We start from the raw sequence: 17131 nt of genomic DNA on the forward strand, positions 1-17131 counted from the left end.
ATGAGTTACAACTTCGATTATAGTTTAAGACATGAGAGTCATTATTTATTTGAAAATTCATCACCCTAATGCAATTACAAAAATATTAAAAGTCAATCTTTTAAAAAGTTAAAATTTTAAAAGAAACTTAAATAATAACTACTTAAGGAGAGTCATTATCCAATAATATTGTTCCAATAATTTATTTTTATTATTTTTCCAGCCAAGCAACACATGAAGGACGTATTTTTTCCCACTCTGCATAAAGTATTTAGTAGGACTCAAATATTGTAAGCCATTATTAGTGTACCAAGAATGGTTCGTGACACAAGGAGCAGGGACGGAGTCAATGAAGGCCTAAGGGGGGCACGTGACCCCCTGAGTTGGCCAGCAACATATAATATATGTGGTGATTTTTTAAAAAAATTTCATATATATGAAAAAATTTATATAGTGCCCTCCCTCAAATTTGTAGTTCTTAAAATTATATTCTTATTTTTTCTTTTACTCCCACGTTTCTTAAATTTTCTTATTGAAAAAAGTCAAAATTTTCATTCTCAATTGAAAGTTTTTAACTATTTTCTATTAAAGTTCTTTCATTTTTTTTTTTATTTTTTATATTTTAATATATATATATTTTTATATTTTAATAATTTTTTTCTTTTTTGTCTTTTTAAATTTTATAGTTGTACTCCGTACTATTTTTTTTTTTTTGGCAGTACACCTCCCTCACTTCAGGCTCCGTCACTGACAAAGACCGAGACAAATGGACTATTTTTTTTTCTTTTCTTATTATTTTTTTTTTTTGGGCATCGTGCAATGAATAATAAAAGAAGAAAACACAAGTTGCAGCTTTTGGTTAATAAACTTTTGATGTGAAGGTAGCTATTAGAATAATTTCTTATCACTCTATATATATATATATTAAAAAAAAAAAACGATTTTCTGTAAAGACGAGAAAATAAAATAATAGTTTACGGATGAATAAACAAGTTCACGGACCACCGTGTATTGTCATGAATCGTCATCATTGATGAGATGAAACGAAGCCGAATCACATTGACGTTTTAACCGACTAATAATTTCCCGGGTCACAACCGCAAAATCTATTTCTTTAACTCCACTCTCTCTCGAGATATCTATATGTATACGTGTGTGTGTAAACACAACTCTCATTGCGGTGAAGCTGTAGCCTTGTAGAGAAAAACCCAGTTCAACAAAGCCATTCAATTGGTGATTCTCCAGATCATTTGGAAGATGAGTGGGTTTTCTTGGCCATCCGAAGGAGAGGTAATTCTTGATCCGCAGTTGAAATTTTGTCTCATTACATGGTTTATTCCTTGATGGATCGTTGTAAACTGCAATGTACCAGCATTAAATTCTGTAATGCGACTCTACAAAGATCTGATCACAATTTAATTTAAAGGCCATAGATTTAATACCCAATTTAACTTTGCACAAATTATTTAAATAATTAAAAAGTTAAACGTGGTGGTGCATCAAATCAATGGGCTGATAGTGATTTTTTTTGTATCCATGTATTTCATTCGTGTTAGTGTCTGTTTTTATTCAACAAAGCTACAATGTTAGTTTGAATCACTTAAGTCTTAGTATATACTGTGTATATAAGACATTCCTAGAAAGATAAAATTAAAAGCACTTACAGAATTCTATGGTGCAAACTTTGAATATTTGCGCTTCAATATATATATATATATATATGTATGCATACAATATATATAAATGTAGAGAGGGAGAAATAGTGAGGGGTTGTTATTGTGATATAATTTATATTTCCTTGTTAGCCCAGTAGATTTTCTAAACATGACATTATTGATTCTCATTTTGGATCTCAATGGTTATGCACATTACTACTTCTTATTGTTTATTTATTACTTGCACTTATATGTTCTTGAACTCATAATGGCAACCCAATTACTTTGTGATGGTTTTACATCTTTGGGTTATACGTGTTTATCTATGACTATACTAAAACTTTATCTATTTTATAATTGTCACAGTTGGATGAAATAAAGAAGATGGTTGCTGAAATGTCTGGGAGTGATATTGAAGAGGTCAGGGTTGTCGTGTCCCCTTATAGGATTTGTCCATTGGGAGCTCACATTGATCATCAGGTGACTTTAGTATTCTTTTATTTGATCTTGATTATATATGCTAATTAACCTAAAATTCGATCATAGCTTTTGTGTGAATTTAAATAGTGTCTATCTATTATGTACCAAAAATCCTTTTTAAGTAAACCGAATTGTTTATTAATACATGGATTCTTATTAAAATTTAGATTTTATAAATCGTTCTTCTGTGAGTTTATTAATGCACGTTATATTAAGTTTGCAAGTTTAATTTTACCACCAAGGGCCAAGTGGTATCTCGCCGACCTTTTGAATGGAAAAGTTGAGAGTTCAAATCTCCAATGAGACAAATGGGTGTGTGTGAGATTTACCTACTGAAAAAAGGAAAAAAAAATTGTAAGTGTAGTTTTTGACACTAGAGTACCATATTTGCGCATTTTCATAATTAATTTAAGAGCATTTTATTTGTGGCTTCCTCTCTTAGGAAATTTCAAGTTTAATTTTGGACAGTAGAGTATCATAATTGTGCATATAACTCTATACAAAAAATATTTTCCCAATTATTTGGGGTCAGTTACGTGAATATTGTTGCACCACTGCGTTCTATATAAGGCCATGACCTCAATTGAATAAGACGATATTTTCACCGCATCTAGGAGTCAATGTGACACCCCCTGTCCATTTTCCAGAACATCTGGAAGCATATGCAACATGTCAGAAACACCCTAAATTGTACTCGTATATTCTTAGGATTCATGTTCATAAAGTTCTGATAGAAGTTTTACGTTAACAATAAAACTACCTAAAGCAATCGTCCTCCTTTTCTTGGACTTGAGACCGAACGTGTATAAATAAAGGACCAAGCATGATAGAGTTGGAGTTAGCTATGAGAATGTAACTATGCTTCTTTTAGTACTTAGTAGTTCTTAAATTATCTTCAGATGTTTCCTTGTCATAATTAATTTCAAATTTTTTGTGTGAATTCCCCTCGAAATTGTTTACTGCAATACTTGTTTAATTTGTCTGATGATATTTTGTTACCTTGCACTTGATCAGTTGAGCTTATTTTTTGAGCCACTGCCTAATCCTTCAATTTTTTACATCTATAGACTTAAATGAAGAACTCAAAGTTATTTTTTGTTTTATTCTATGATGTTACAGGGTGGAACTGTTTCAGCTATGACAATTAATAAGGGTATACTTCTAGGATTTGTTCCTTCTGGTGATTCTCAGGTATGATATGATCCTGATTTTTCTCACATTATTATACATTAGGGGCCATATGAACATCTGATGAAATATAAATCAATTCAAGGTGATTAGGTAGCATCTACCACGGAGGCACTTATATGTCAATGTATGGGCAAAATATACGAAATGCTGTTCCTTAATGATCTCCTAATATAAAAAAGGTGGTTGTAAAAAAATTAAAATTAAACTGCTGAAGAAACCACAATGTACTCGTTTTATTTTTTACGTAAAAAAAAAAATGGCTCTTTCAGTTGACACGTCACATCAGAATACACCATCATTAATGTCCTTATCTTATACCCTTTAGCTTTTTTGTTACGTTTACAAGTACAAATAATGTGGTATAATGACACTTGGCATTTGGAAGCAGATTGAAGTAACAGTGCTAGTCTAGTCAGCCTCAATACACAAGATTCGTGTAGGCCCCTGATTTCACCTAAGACACATTAGGTAGGATTACATCAACCTGAAAAGTGTAGACAGTTCTAATAAGGAGTTGTGTTTTTGTTGCATATATGTCAGAAACTGACAATTTCTGGACACTTTTAGACATGCATTTGACACATCTTGCAAGTTTCATAATTCAAAAAGCAAAAAACCCCTTCATATTGAAGTATTGAACATGTGGGCAAGTTTCGTTTTATGTCTATCAAGCTGTGACTGACAAACCTTGAACTTTGAAAGTTGACCTTTTAGAATGGAAAATAAAGTTTAATTGTTAAGAGCAACCAAAATAAAATTTTCTATAATATCAAAAGTTAGACCACATATAAAATACAAAAGTAGGACACTGGGACATGTATCAAAGAGTGGATATTAGAGAGGAGTCAAAGAAGTGAATATTAGAGAGGAGAGAAATTATCATGATTATGTTTATACAAATGAACAAATCTACGTTTTTGCATAACCACATACATGGTCTTTGTTAGGTGCGGAGCCAAAAATATGAATATCAATTTTTAATTTTTTTCCTGTGGTGGTGGGGTGGGGAGGGGGGGAACTAGTATTGAAAATGAATGAAGTGTTGACATAAACAATGGACGTTTTTTGTTTTGTTTTATTTGCTGATTAAGTTCAAAAGTACTAAACCTGTCCTAACCTAATCTATAAAACTACAAACAGTAGCTTGTGACTTTCTGTCCCCTTCTTGTTTTCATTGGATCATTTTTCTTGGTTGATCATTGCCCACGATTCCTTGATTCTCTCTTCTGAGATTCCACATTTAATCTGTCCTTATGGAAGATACTTTTATGTGAAAATCTGTTTGAGCCTTGTTAAATGGAAAATGTCTGCCCATAGTTAACACAAAATGCTAGTGCCCTAGCAATTTCGATTTAGAATGCCCATGTGATAACATAATCATTGATATATTTCTAAGGACCTTAAATTTATTGATCAATGCAGTTTTTACCATTTGTTTTGTTTGTTTTCTTATTTATGTGAACTAACATTAGAAAAATTAAGTGGTCTAATAAGGAATTTTGGGAATGAATTAATGATTTGGCTTTAGCTTAATTTTTATAGGATTCTCTTAGTTCCATGTTGTTGTATAATTAATATAATTTAACAAATTTCCGGAAGTAAAAGCCAATCTTGTTCATTTTTATTATATTATGAACCATTAGTAGTGACTTGCTAAAAGCGAAATCAGTCTCGCATTTGGAATTGTTTCAACCACATTCCAAGTATGTCATCTACATAAGCTACCTTTACTGTACCATGTCATTGAGAACGTCAGGCTCCAGGTAAAATAGGTTTGCCCTGTCACCTCGTATTGGAAAATGACACATTCTTTGATTTATTGAGCATTTAGATTCATCTGTCAAATTGCATTTATATATACACAATATATGTAGTTGGAGGCAAACCATATATGTGTGTGTTGATTAAATTTGTTTTTTTCCTGGGAGAAATTTGAAGTGCAATCTATAAAAAGATATTCATGAAATTTTAATTTTGAGATTATCTTTTCAAGCATTTTTTTTTTTGTTCCCTTCTCGTGTCATTCTCCTTTGATGTTCAGCAGGAATTCTTTGTGTAGGTTCTACTACGATCAGGACAGTTTAAAGGGGATGTTAGGTTAAGGTAAGGAACCTCAAGTCATTATTATTTGGTTACTTTCCTTGTATCTCTTGTAATATTTTTCCAAACAATTAAGCTTTGTAACTTGATCATACTGTAGTTCTTTTTGATGGAACATTTGTTCTATTTATCAACTTATTACTAAGCCTGTGAAGATATTAGTGTTGACCAAAATTAAGCAAATTGGGAGGAAAATAATTTATAGAATTCAAGAAGCTATGATTCCAGAAAACAAACATTAATGATGCATCTCTGTTTTTTAGTGTTTAAATGCTGATTGACATGTTTGTATATTTTAAGTAGATCTACTGCCTTCAGGTATAACATTTATAAAAAATGTTAAGATTGGTATTGACACATTGCAATTTCCATCAACATATGGTCATGATCCTTGTTATTATCATTATATGACCAATGCAATCATAGTATATTGGCATATCAATACAACTACCAGGATCTTTGTCTATTATATTTTGTTTATAAAGCTTTCAATTTGATATTCTAATTTTACATATTGCCTTTTGTTTAAAAGTTGGATTGATTCGCATTAGTTCATTTATTTATTATTCCTTTGGGGGTAATTTTCTTGGATCCTTTTAGGTTCATCAATGTGAAATTTTGGCATTAGGGACATTTCTTTCTTCTTCTGTGCAAACTTCCTTTTTGTATTTCGACTTCCAATTCTAATTCCAGTTACAGTAGTGTCCTTGGTGAACAACAAAAAAATTTATACAGACATGTTATGAATTATTTTTATTTTTCAAACAAATGACGAAAAAAATATTAAAAAAATATAGAGAACCTTGTGTGATATCGTATAAGAATCTTCAGAGTTTTGCTCATGACGTTGACTTCCACATTCCCTAACAGCTTAAGCTTTTAAAGCTACTTGGAGTTGGACACGCAAGTGTAATGCGAAGATGTCTAGGTATCAGATTTGTCTAAACCCTAAATATTGCGGAAACAGCCAAATTGTTGATGTGGCCAATTTATTGTCATTAGGATTTCCTAGAGCAACCCAAAAAATCCAAACATTAGAAATAAGTTTATATTAGGCTGACAGCTACTTATTTTTATAGTGAAACACTGAAACACCCATGTAATAGAGGGAACACATTTTTAAGGAATACTTAAACCTTCAAGTGAAATATGCTACTTGGACTTCGATTCACGTGTCTAGTGCGGGTATGTCCAGGTATCAGATTCGTCTAATCCCTAATTACTTAGACCTGCTACATAAGTTACTTTCATTACATAACATTAATTTTTTATTATTGGACATATACTTACTTTCATAGTGAACCATCCATGTAATAAAAGGTACTAATTTGGGGAAAACTTAAACCTTCAAGTGAACCAAGCATGTGTTCCTTTATTCTTTTATTAGGTAGTCTTGCGGATGAAGTGTTAGATTCATTTCTTATACCCATAGCCTATGTTGTGTCATTGCCTGACATGAGTATTTTACACATTTTTGCACATATTGGAGTGTACATAGCTAACAAGTTCAATATTGATTTACTTTCTTGATTTTCCTTAACAAATAATTTGGAGCAGGAGATAACAAGATAGACAGGAGTCTTACCTACAATTGCAAGTTGTATAACATTGCCCTCTGAAGCAAATTGACTGTCTCACTGAAAGGGGTCGGTTTTTTGTTCTTCAACTCTCCCAGACCCAAGTTTGATGGAATTTGTTATGGAATTGAACTGTGAGAGATGGGACTACACCCTATATTTATAGCCAAAGTGGTGTTCTAGCCCATTAAGGACTTGAGATCTTCTCTACACAACAATTCCCTTATGATTACATACTTACTTACCTGGAAAAAAAGAAAAAAGGAAAAAAAAAACAATTCCCTTGTGATGCTTCTTAAAGACAAGATCTCATGTGCCTATGGCACACAAGTCCAACAGACCATCACATTAATATTGAACTTTTTGTTAGTGGCGATTATACATAATCAGGCAGAGTCATTATAGGAATACGAAGAGTAACACATTATTACATATGAATTACTTCTCACGAGAACTGAAATGTTACTGGGTTTCATCATTAAAGTGCCTGAACTATGATATATACGTGTTTATTTTCACAATATTTTCAGACATATGAAGCTTACAGTTCCAATCATTGTGACTCACCTTTTATCTGTTCTTGTTTGAAAAACTACTATTGTCTTATGGCCTATTTTTGAAATTGAATTATTTAGTGTTGTTGGTTTCACAGAGTAGATGAAATTCAGCTTCCAAAGCATGTCGTGAAGTCAAATGACAAGATCCAATCAAATGATTCATCCGAACTACAAGAAGAAAGTAATTGGGGAATTTATGCCAGAGGAGCACTATATGCACTACAAAGTAGAGGAAATTATCTAAGACAGGTTGGATAATTTTCTTTGTTATTCCTTACGGATGATAGGGGCTATGATGGATTTGAAGTCCAAGTATCAAATAAAATAGAATACTCTAATTTTCTTTGTTATTCCTTACGGATGATAGGGGCAATGATGAATTTGAAGTCCAAGTATCAAATAAATTAGAATACTCTAATTAAATTGGCACATTGGACATATATGTCCTTCCTGGAAAAAGTTAGGATTTTCATAAATGGATGCTAGTACCATGTTTTAACACCAACATTGTGTATGTCTTCTTTCTGAGAATTTCTGTACGAACATATAAATTTATCTATATTTCAATTGCATGAAAAGGGCATTACCTTGTATTGCCTTGGTGATGCGGGTGCCTTGGTGATGTGGGTGATGGGAAGCAAAGACTGGGTACTTGCTTGTTCTTTGACTTTGTTTGTATGAACAAAGCGGTTGTACTTTTACTTCAAACTATATTCTCATCCTTGGCAGCCCAGGTTTTGCCATTGCATAAAGCGAAGGTAACACCCTCCTACTTCAGCACATCTAATAAGGTACATAAGGGTGGACTTTTCTGTAAATGTCCAAATGATTGTTGGAAACACCTAGAGAGGGGATGAAGGGAAAGAACCATTGGCTTATGCATATAGTCAAGTTTAGATCCAACCATATTTTGTCTAGATTACAACATTTATACTGATCCTAGCATAAAGGATTGAAGTTATAGTTTCCACTTATGTAATAGGACATGTGACACATAAAAGCTATTAAAGGTATGAAAAGCAAATGTTGAAGGTTTGCATTGTAGTTATCAAAAAAGAATGGGGGATTAGTGGGCAACCATGAGCTGGTTACTATGTGCACAATGGTTCCTTTGATTTAATGCCATTACGACTTCTTGTGGAGCAATGGACTCTTGTGGACTCTAAAGGGCTTGACTAATAGCTCATTGAATGTTCTGTTATAGTGGGAGCTGGGGATTGGATTCGTAAATTTTCCCCATGACACTCAAAAGTATTGGAGGAGAGCATATGGGGATGAGACGACAACCTAGTGTAGGTACCATTCCTCAATAAGCCTATAACCTCACATTATAGTTATCTGCTTTATGATTAAGGCTTTCCTCTCTATTGAGATGGTAGAATGTCTAGGGTGGCTGTTGTAGCTTTTACCTGGTTCACCATTCTGAAAAGAATGGAGTAAGGATCAACTTAAAGCGATCTCTCCCTTTGAGATGGACAGAAGAGGAACCCATCTCATGTGAATGACTTCGATTTTATTGCCATTTTCATCTAAGTCAAAGGCACTTTGAAATATTCTACAACTATGAGTGAACTTGCATTAAGGATTGGAATAAGCTACCGAGCAAGTGATATGACCCATGCTTTTAAGGGGCCTGAACAGTATTAGAAGGAAGTACTTGCTTTGCTTTCATTCATGCAGTTACACACCAGAAATACCAGATTTTCATTAGGTTGAAACATCCTACATAAGGAGAAGTAAATTGGGTTAGTAGGATTTGGCCTTGGCAATATCTCAGCCTTTTTTGCATTTGTTTGGGAAGAGGGCCCCTTGTTCAGCGCAATTTACTGGAGTGACACCTCTTAAGATAGGCTTCGTCTGGTCCTCGGTGTCCCATGTTCAGGTGCAGGTTTTCAAAACTTCTCTCTGTCTCTATAACTTACCTCTAAAATACAGAAGAGGTGTCTAAATTAGAAGTTAGAATTTATCATAATTTACTGTGGGTCAGTTTGTTGCCTCTTTTATACTCCAAATTTTATTAGGATTAAAATCCTACCAGCCAGGTATTGTAGATTGACTCAATTGAGGGGTTGCATTGTCCAGGAAATTTATTTTATTTACACCTATTCTTCTATGAAGTGTGTGGGCCAAGTTATTCATATGGCTGACCCTTCTTGCGATTACTTTCCAAAGTTCTTGAATGCAGCTAAAAGGTTTTTAATATATTTCTGTCAGCTTGTGTAGTTATCCCAAATTTAACGTTTAAATAAATTGATCATTGTTGCCATTGTTTCAGGGTATCACAGGATTTGTGTGTGGTTCTGGGGGTCTTGACAGTTCAGGTCTTAGCTCTTCTGCCGCTGTGAGTTTTTTCATCTCTTCTTGTCATCCATCCACTTGTCCTTCTTGTGGAATTTCATGCAATTATCATATACTTGATTTGTTTAACCCAGCAAAAAATAAACCACCGATTTTTTTTTTGTAATCAGATGACTTTCTAAGTTTCTATACATCATGATCATTTTGTATTTACTATTTCAGAAACTAAAAACCTGTCTCTTTTAGAAAACATACTAGGGAAAAAAAATTAGGGCATATTATGGATATCAAACATAGAACACATAGCCTCCAAGTTTCATCGGTGATTTTTGATGATTGTGTGTTTATGTTTGTAGTCTTATTTGATCATACGAAGGAGAGTAAGTTGCTTCATTGCTGGAGGCTCGTGAATGAGGAGGCTCAGCTAGATAACTTAGAATTGCAAGGGAATATTAGTTGCTTTCATTAGGTTATATTGAAGGTTATGCTGCACATGTTTAACATGAGAGACTATTTTACGTCATTATTAGCTTCTTCATTTGTGATTAATGAGCTCTGCCCTTTATCTGAAACCATAGAATGTTATTGATAGATGCATTCCCCCAACATTTTGGCCCACATGTGGGCTTCATGACTAAATTATATTCTTAGAAGCACCTGCAGTAGACTACACATGTTTCTCAAAGTGAACGTCACCATCTTTGTCATAGGAAAGAGAATCTTAAACGTGTACATGTTTCTGCACCACATCTTCGTGTGTCATGTCTCTGTAGTGCTTAAAGGCTCAAGCATAGAGAACAGGTATAGATGTCATGGATGGAAAAAGAGGCCATCCTCTTGGAAGCCTTGCTTTTTTGGAAGGTAGTACTTGGCTAAAGATCAAGTGTGTGTTGACGGTATTTGAAAATTTGGAAGGTTAAGAGAAATTTTTGATAAGATTGACATTTATTTGAGATCAAGGATTTGAACTTGAGGCCAAGAAATTTAATATCATGAAGTACTTCTAAGCATGGTATATGATTTGATTAAATAATTGTAAACATTTTGAGGGAAATTGCAGCAGCTATTATGTCAAAAAGGTTTGCTGATAACTATTATCTTCTAAGAGATTCATGCTGTATTTTTGTTGGCAGCAATCTTTTGTAGAATAAATTCATTTTGAGAGTCCCTACTTTTCCTAGTTAGTGTAGCATCCTTTCGTATATTTGTAATATTGACTATAGTTGCACATTTAACAGGTTGGAGTTGCTTACTTGTTGGCTTTCGAAAGTGCAAATGATCTTACTGTATCCCCATCAGAAAATATTGAGTACGACCGGTGCGTTCCTTTGATACTATGATCTATTCTAATTGTTGAATTTGTTTCTTTCCATGTCATATCGATAAACTTCTTTATTAGTTTCTGTAATAGTAGTTTCTCCTAAATCTTACTTCTCTGTACATATAGGTTGATTGAAAATGAATATTTAGGTCTGAAAAATGGCATATTGGATCAATCAGCTATATTGCTTTCAAGATATGGTTGTCTAACCTGTATGAACTGCAAGGTAATGTATGGAATCATTTATCATGAATTGTTTGAATATTTTTGTGAAACAGAAATTTTATGTTCTTAGAAACAAAGGTGACTTCATCCAATTACAGAGTTGGTTTTTGTTCTTGTGATGTTTATTGTAATATGTTCCCAATAACATTAATTCTTGTCCTACAGTTTGTCCTGTCAATTTTCTTTAACAGGATCGCCATGCTATACAGGGATGCCTTGAAAAATATCTATTGTAATCTATAAGGATTACTTTCGGTTAATTTGAAGAGAAGGGGGAATTATTATTTTTTTTCACCAGATGGAGATGGGAAAATTTACTCTAACAGCTACATATTATGTTAAATGAATTAGGATTAAGCATATTTTAAGGAGGTTAGAACTAAATACATGTCATAATGTGGTTTAAATAAAGCACTTTTTTTCGTCGACGATGGTGGTGTTGGGCCTCTTAGAGCACCCATAATCCACAATCGGGTACATGCACCAGGCAATTATATTGACCGGGAAAATTCCCTGGGGGTGGCCCCAAGGGGATTCGAACCCCTGACCTACAGGATGTGAGGTGAGAGTCTTGCCATTAGACTATTTTCTTGTGGTTGCTTTAATAAAGCACTTGTGCAAGTAGAATATGAAACAATCTCTCTTTTTCTGTTTCCAATTTCTTTTCACTCCCAATACTGCATGAAGTGCTTCAGGAGCCTGTTCACTGCTTTCTCTATTTTTTTGTTATCTTATCTGCATAATTACAATATCTATTTTATTTGTGTTTATTTAGTATTATTTTAGCTATTATTTCATTAAGGTTTTTGTCTTCTACTATTTAGACTTTTTGACGGGGTTCCCCATGATTTGATTTGTTTCTTCTATATGCATACCTGACAGTGTTTTTTTTGCACCATTCTTCTATCTTTTAAGATTCTATGCTCTTAATGGTCATCCATTTTATTTGGAATTTTGTCTCACGAGTCTAGTTCAACATGTGCAGACCAAAGAACACAAACTTATACACCCACCAAAGTTGCAGAAAAACCATCCGTTCAAGATATTATTGGCATGTTCAGGCTTGAAGCAGGCTTTGACAAGTAATCCTGGATATAATCGCCGAGTTGCAGAGTGTCAAGAGGCTGCAAGAGTGCTGTTGCAGTAAGATCCTTTACCAAGTGTTTTATCTCAAAGTGGACTTATGACAGCTTAAGTTTCTGCTTTAAAAAGGGAATATTTGGAAACTTAGAAAGTTTTAACTATTGTTATTAGATGCGAACACTTAAAGGGCAAGTTGCAAGTCAAAAGAACATGATAGTAATTATCTGTTCGATTTATTTCTCTCTTTTCTGTTTGTTTACAGTGCTTCCGAGAGTGGAGCAGTGGAGCCTATTCTATCCAATGGTTAGATTTTGATCTTGATTTACAAGTCTGGATTATATATATTTTCTCACATAATGATTCCTATTACCTCTTTAAACAGTTGAACCAGAAGCATATGAAGCTAACAAGGTATGCCTTCATAACAATTCTTTAAAAATATTTTTTTTAGAAAAAATAAAATTTGTTTTACATGGTATTTCTTGTCAGCCTATAGTGAGTTAATTATGTGTGATATGGCAACTTTTCTTACATGATATTATATGTATTCAAAATTTATACATGTTTTTGTACATTTGCAAATGTGTGTTCATGTGCGCCCATGTGTGCAATCATTCTCTTGGTTCAAGTATATGCACAATTACTTGTGTAACTAAATTATCTGCGCATCCATATATCAAATCACAATAGGTAGCAAGATACATGCATCTAAAATCATTTTTATTCATGCAGCTAATCTATTTTTAATTTATCATATAGATATATGAAATTGTAAGAGTGACATAGTTCACATTGAGAGTAATGTTAGGAGAATTGGAAGACCAAAATTAACATGGTTAAAGTTAGTGAGTAAATGTATCATAACATGCTGTTAGAGGCTATGGCTTATGTAGAGCGGAACGAAAAAAATAGTTTTCATGTAGCCTAGAGTTGAATTATATGAAACCTTTAGAGATATCCAAGTAACCTTTAGAGATATCCAAGTATACATATATTTAATATTATTTCAATTCTAGTTATATGGATAAGATAATTGAAAATGGCACTTTCAATTTTTTTTTATTTTTTTGGGGGATAAGTAAAAGAATCATTAAGAAAGTGCATTCATGTCTTAGGATGTGGAATCTAAGAAACCATGCAAACTGTACTCTTATATCTACAGAGGAAAGGAAAAATAAAAAATAAAAAATCTCTATGATAGAATCAATAAACAAATAAATATTCCCCTAAATCCAGTTACCTAAAATATTTTGCCTAAGAGGCTTTATATGGAGTCCACCCCTTCAAATGATATCCCATTCCTTTTGTACCAAATGGTCACCTACCTTGCTGCTCTAGTATCCTCCCCACTACATGATCTCTCCAGTCCTCTACCAGTCTATGCATCACCAATACCCACAAAACTGAGTAAGCAACAGGGCCAATTACCTCTACCACCGCGCAATGAAAAAAGAGAAAAGAATAACAAAGGCCTTAAAGCTTATAATATCTCGAGCAACAAGAAAATGACATAAACCTTAAAATTTTATATCTATGTAATGGATAAGATACACTGTACTGTTGGTAAGAAGCATTAGTGGCTCATTGAAGATGGCATGGTGTTGTTTAAGCTCATGGTCAACATTATTAGCAAGGAATCTGAATGAATGGGAACTAGTAGATCATTGTGACATAGTGGAACTGGTTCACAACTGGAGCTTTGTTGTAGGTCATACAGAATTTACCTGGAATAGGTGGTCTGTTTGCGAAACAAGAATTTTATATCTCTATCGAGTCTTGCTACCTTTCCCTTCATCAGTGTTTTTTTTTTTTTTTTTAACCTGAATGTTGAATGTTGAGAATTTATTGCTACAAATAAACAATAAAAGTACAAAGGAGAAGTGATCACTTATAGTAGATCACAAAAACAGACAATAAGAGAAGCCATAAAGTTGGTATTGGGCATACCCTTGGCTAGCATAATGGCAAAGAAAAAAGACACTGACATAAAGAATAAACATCAAAAAAGAACTTGCAATTCTGATAAGGAAATGTCGTGGGAGGATATTCCCTCAAGACATGCTTCCCTAGCTACATCTTCTATTGTGGATGGAAGCCCAGCATGCAACATCTTGTTTCTATGATTCCATGTACACCGTATGATTGCAGTAAAAAAACATCTTAAAACTTTGCTCCTCACTGAGGAATGTGTAGTCCATGTGATAAACCAATCAGTAGCTGCCTCAAAGGATTTAAGAACAGGTGATCGTTTGAGTCTTCCCCATTGTAACAGTTGTGACATATAGATGTCAATGTCAATCCGTGTCTCTGAAGATGGACAAAGGATTTTTATTTGCCTGCTGCAAAACCAACACAACAAAGATGGAAATTCGATGTCTACTACCATTCCACACCAGAGAGTACCTTGGGGCAACATTACCTTGGTGTCTACATAATTGCCATGCTGCTTTGAAACTGAAAGGTCCCATATCCCATACAATCTCGTCTGCTAGAGCATGATTGTTACTTATGTTCAGGTAATTAACAATTTCAATGGGCCATGAAGATGGAACATTCCACCCAGACTGCTGCCGTAAGACACTAATTGTATCACTAGTGTTAAAACCAGCAATCAGTCTCCTTAATCCTAACCTCTGTTGAAGTGAGAGTCCTTCATACCGGGGATCAAAAAATAAACTGAAGGAAGATCCATCATTGATTCTGAATTTCAGATGTGTAAGTAATTTATCTCTCACAGAAAGGATGCCCTTCCAAATTGCAGAATCAGAAGCTTTACTGAGTAAATTCCAAAACGGGAGCCTCTTCACATACTTATCTCTGAATAACCTTACCCATAAAGCTTCTTTGAGGTGAAGAAAATCCCATAATAGCACACGCTTGCTAAAAGTAATGCTATGCAGACATCTAAAGCTCACATTTCTTTCAAATTTTTTCTTCCTTAAGTGGATATTGACATGAGACAACATCGAAAATCAATGTGAACCATTGGATTTTGCTTTCTGTTAGTTGTGTAAAATGTGTTGCACTTATGAGTAAAAAAAAATTTACTTTTTTATTAGCCACTTAAGCGGAAAGTTTTAGAGGCATTTTAGCAAAACTGTTAAGGTGATGACAATTTCACACACCCCTTTACTACATTAATCAAATGAAATTGTGAACTTCCATTGCAAATCAACAGATTTTGTTTTACTTGTTACTAAATAATCACTGTTCCATCAGGAAATTGTTACGTGAAAGAGATATTACATCATCATCATCATCATTATTGTCATCCCTGCCTTTATCTCATTATAGAAAACACATGTTCTCTTAATTTTAAGTGCTTTATCATTCTAAATTTTGTTAGTTGTCATGTAATAATTTGTACTTGCATATTCTTGTAGTGCGAATTAGAATCCAATCTTGCTAGAAGAGCAGAACATTATTTCTCAGAAAATATGCGGGTAATTGAAGGTATTTCTCAGTGCTCTGGAACATTCGTATCTTTCTTCCACCATGCTATCTTCAGGTTTTCTATGTGATCTTCAATTTATATCTAGTTGACACAGTAATTTGGTATAATTCTAGGACTTGAAGCATGGGCTTCTGGAAATTTGGAAGTTTTTGGAAAGCTTATCACAGCCTCTGGTCTAAGTTCTATTCAGAACTATGAATGCGGTAATGTTTTTTATAAAAATCTTTGTCCACTTTCATATTTGAGAAATTGTGGGAGTCTCGTGCACTGGGCTAGCCCTTTACTTGCATTTAGGAATGTCCACAATGGTGTTTTGAGAAATTGTGGGAGTCTCGTGTACTGGGCTAGCCCTTTACTTGCATTTAGGAATGTCCACAATGGTGTTATCTGATATGCATTTTAAAACTCTTGTAAGTAATATATACTCTCATGTAACCTGTGTTGCGTTTTAGAGCTTCACTTTCATGTGATCTACAACGATGCATTCATTATCTTCCTTTTGCTTGCTCTTGTTCACTTCACATTTACTTGGATTGCATCCCCTTGATGCAATTAGTGGGTTGCCATCTTCCTGTCAAACAAAACTTACAAAAAATAAAAATAAAAATTACGGAGGTCCCTGTATAATATATGTGAATTGTTCAGGTTGTGAGCCACTAATTCAACTGTATGAGGTTCTTCTGAAGGCTCCTGGTGTATATGGAGCACGGTTTAGTGGTGCCGGATTTCGAGGTTGCTGTGTTGCATTTGTGGATGCTGATTGTGCAGAAGAAGCTGCATCTTTTGTCAAGAATGAGTATTATAAGCTCCAGCCAAAGTTGGCCAGCCAAATCTGCCAAGAAAATGCAGTTTTGATATGTGACGCGGGTGACTGTGCTCGTGTGATGTGACCAGCTACTAATTTGTCAACCGATTACTTATTTACATGCCTGCTCATGACAATGCAATGTGAAGTCATTTGTATAATTTGTCATATTAAATTTTCTGAGACCCATTGGTTGTTATATTTGTGCTGTATCAAAATGTCACATCTGAACAAAACGGAAGACCTCATAAAAGTAGAATAGATGCTCATTCTTTTGACAAAATTTGATGCCATTTGTTTGTTAAATCCTCACTATTTTGGTAGAACAAATTAAAAAAAGTCTCATTTTACTACACATAGGAATGATATCTCAACTGTGTGTTTACACTAGGCAATTTCTTGAAAA

The 17131-nt window shown here is 33.9% G+C and overlaps 1 protein-coding gene across 1 annotated transcript; it reads left to right on the plus strand.

Annotated features, from left to right (window-relative positions):
* Nucleotides 1–983: 983 nt before the first annotated feature.
* Nucleotides 984–17008, plus strand: LOC132276879 (galacturonokinase). Its single transcript, XM_059778514.1, has 14 exons — nucleotides 984–1269; nucleotides 2001–2114; nucleotides 3234–3305; nucleotides 5365–5408; nucleotides 7635–7788; nucleotides 9815–9880; nucleotides 11076–11155; nucleotides 11285–11384; nucleotides 12369–12526; nucleotides 12729–12769; nucleotides 12849–12877; nucleotides 15850–15919; nucleotides 16034–16123; nucleotides 16566–17008. The coding sequence occupies exons 1-14, from the start codon at nucleotides 1237–1239 to the stop codon at nucleotides 16808–16810; spliced, it is 1296 nt and encodes a 431-aa protein (XP_059634497.1). The 5' UTR covers nucleotides 984–1236; the 3' UTR covers nucleotides 16811–17008.
* Nucleotides 17009–17131: the final 123 nt, after the last annotated feature.

Source organism: Cornus florida, unplaced genomic scaffold (assembly GCF_030987335.1).
Source record: "Cornus florida cultivar Cherokee Brave unplaced genomic scaffold, ASM3098733v1 CherokeeBrave_3.0.0_Hap2_Chr10, whole genome shotgun sequence".
Classification (NCBI taxonomy): Eukaryota; Viridiplantae; Streptophyta; class Magnoliopsida; order Cornales; family Cornaceae; genus Cornus; species Cornus florida.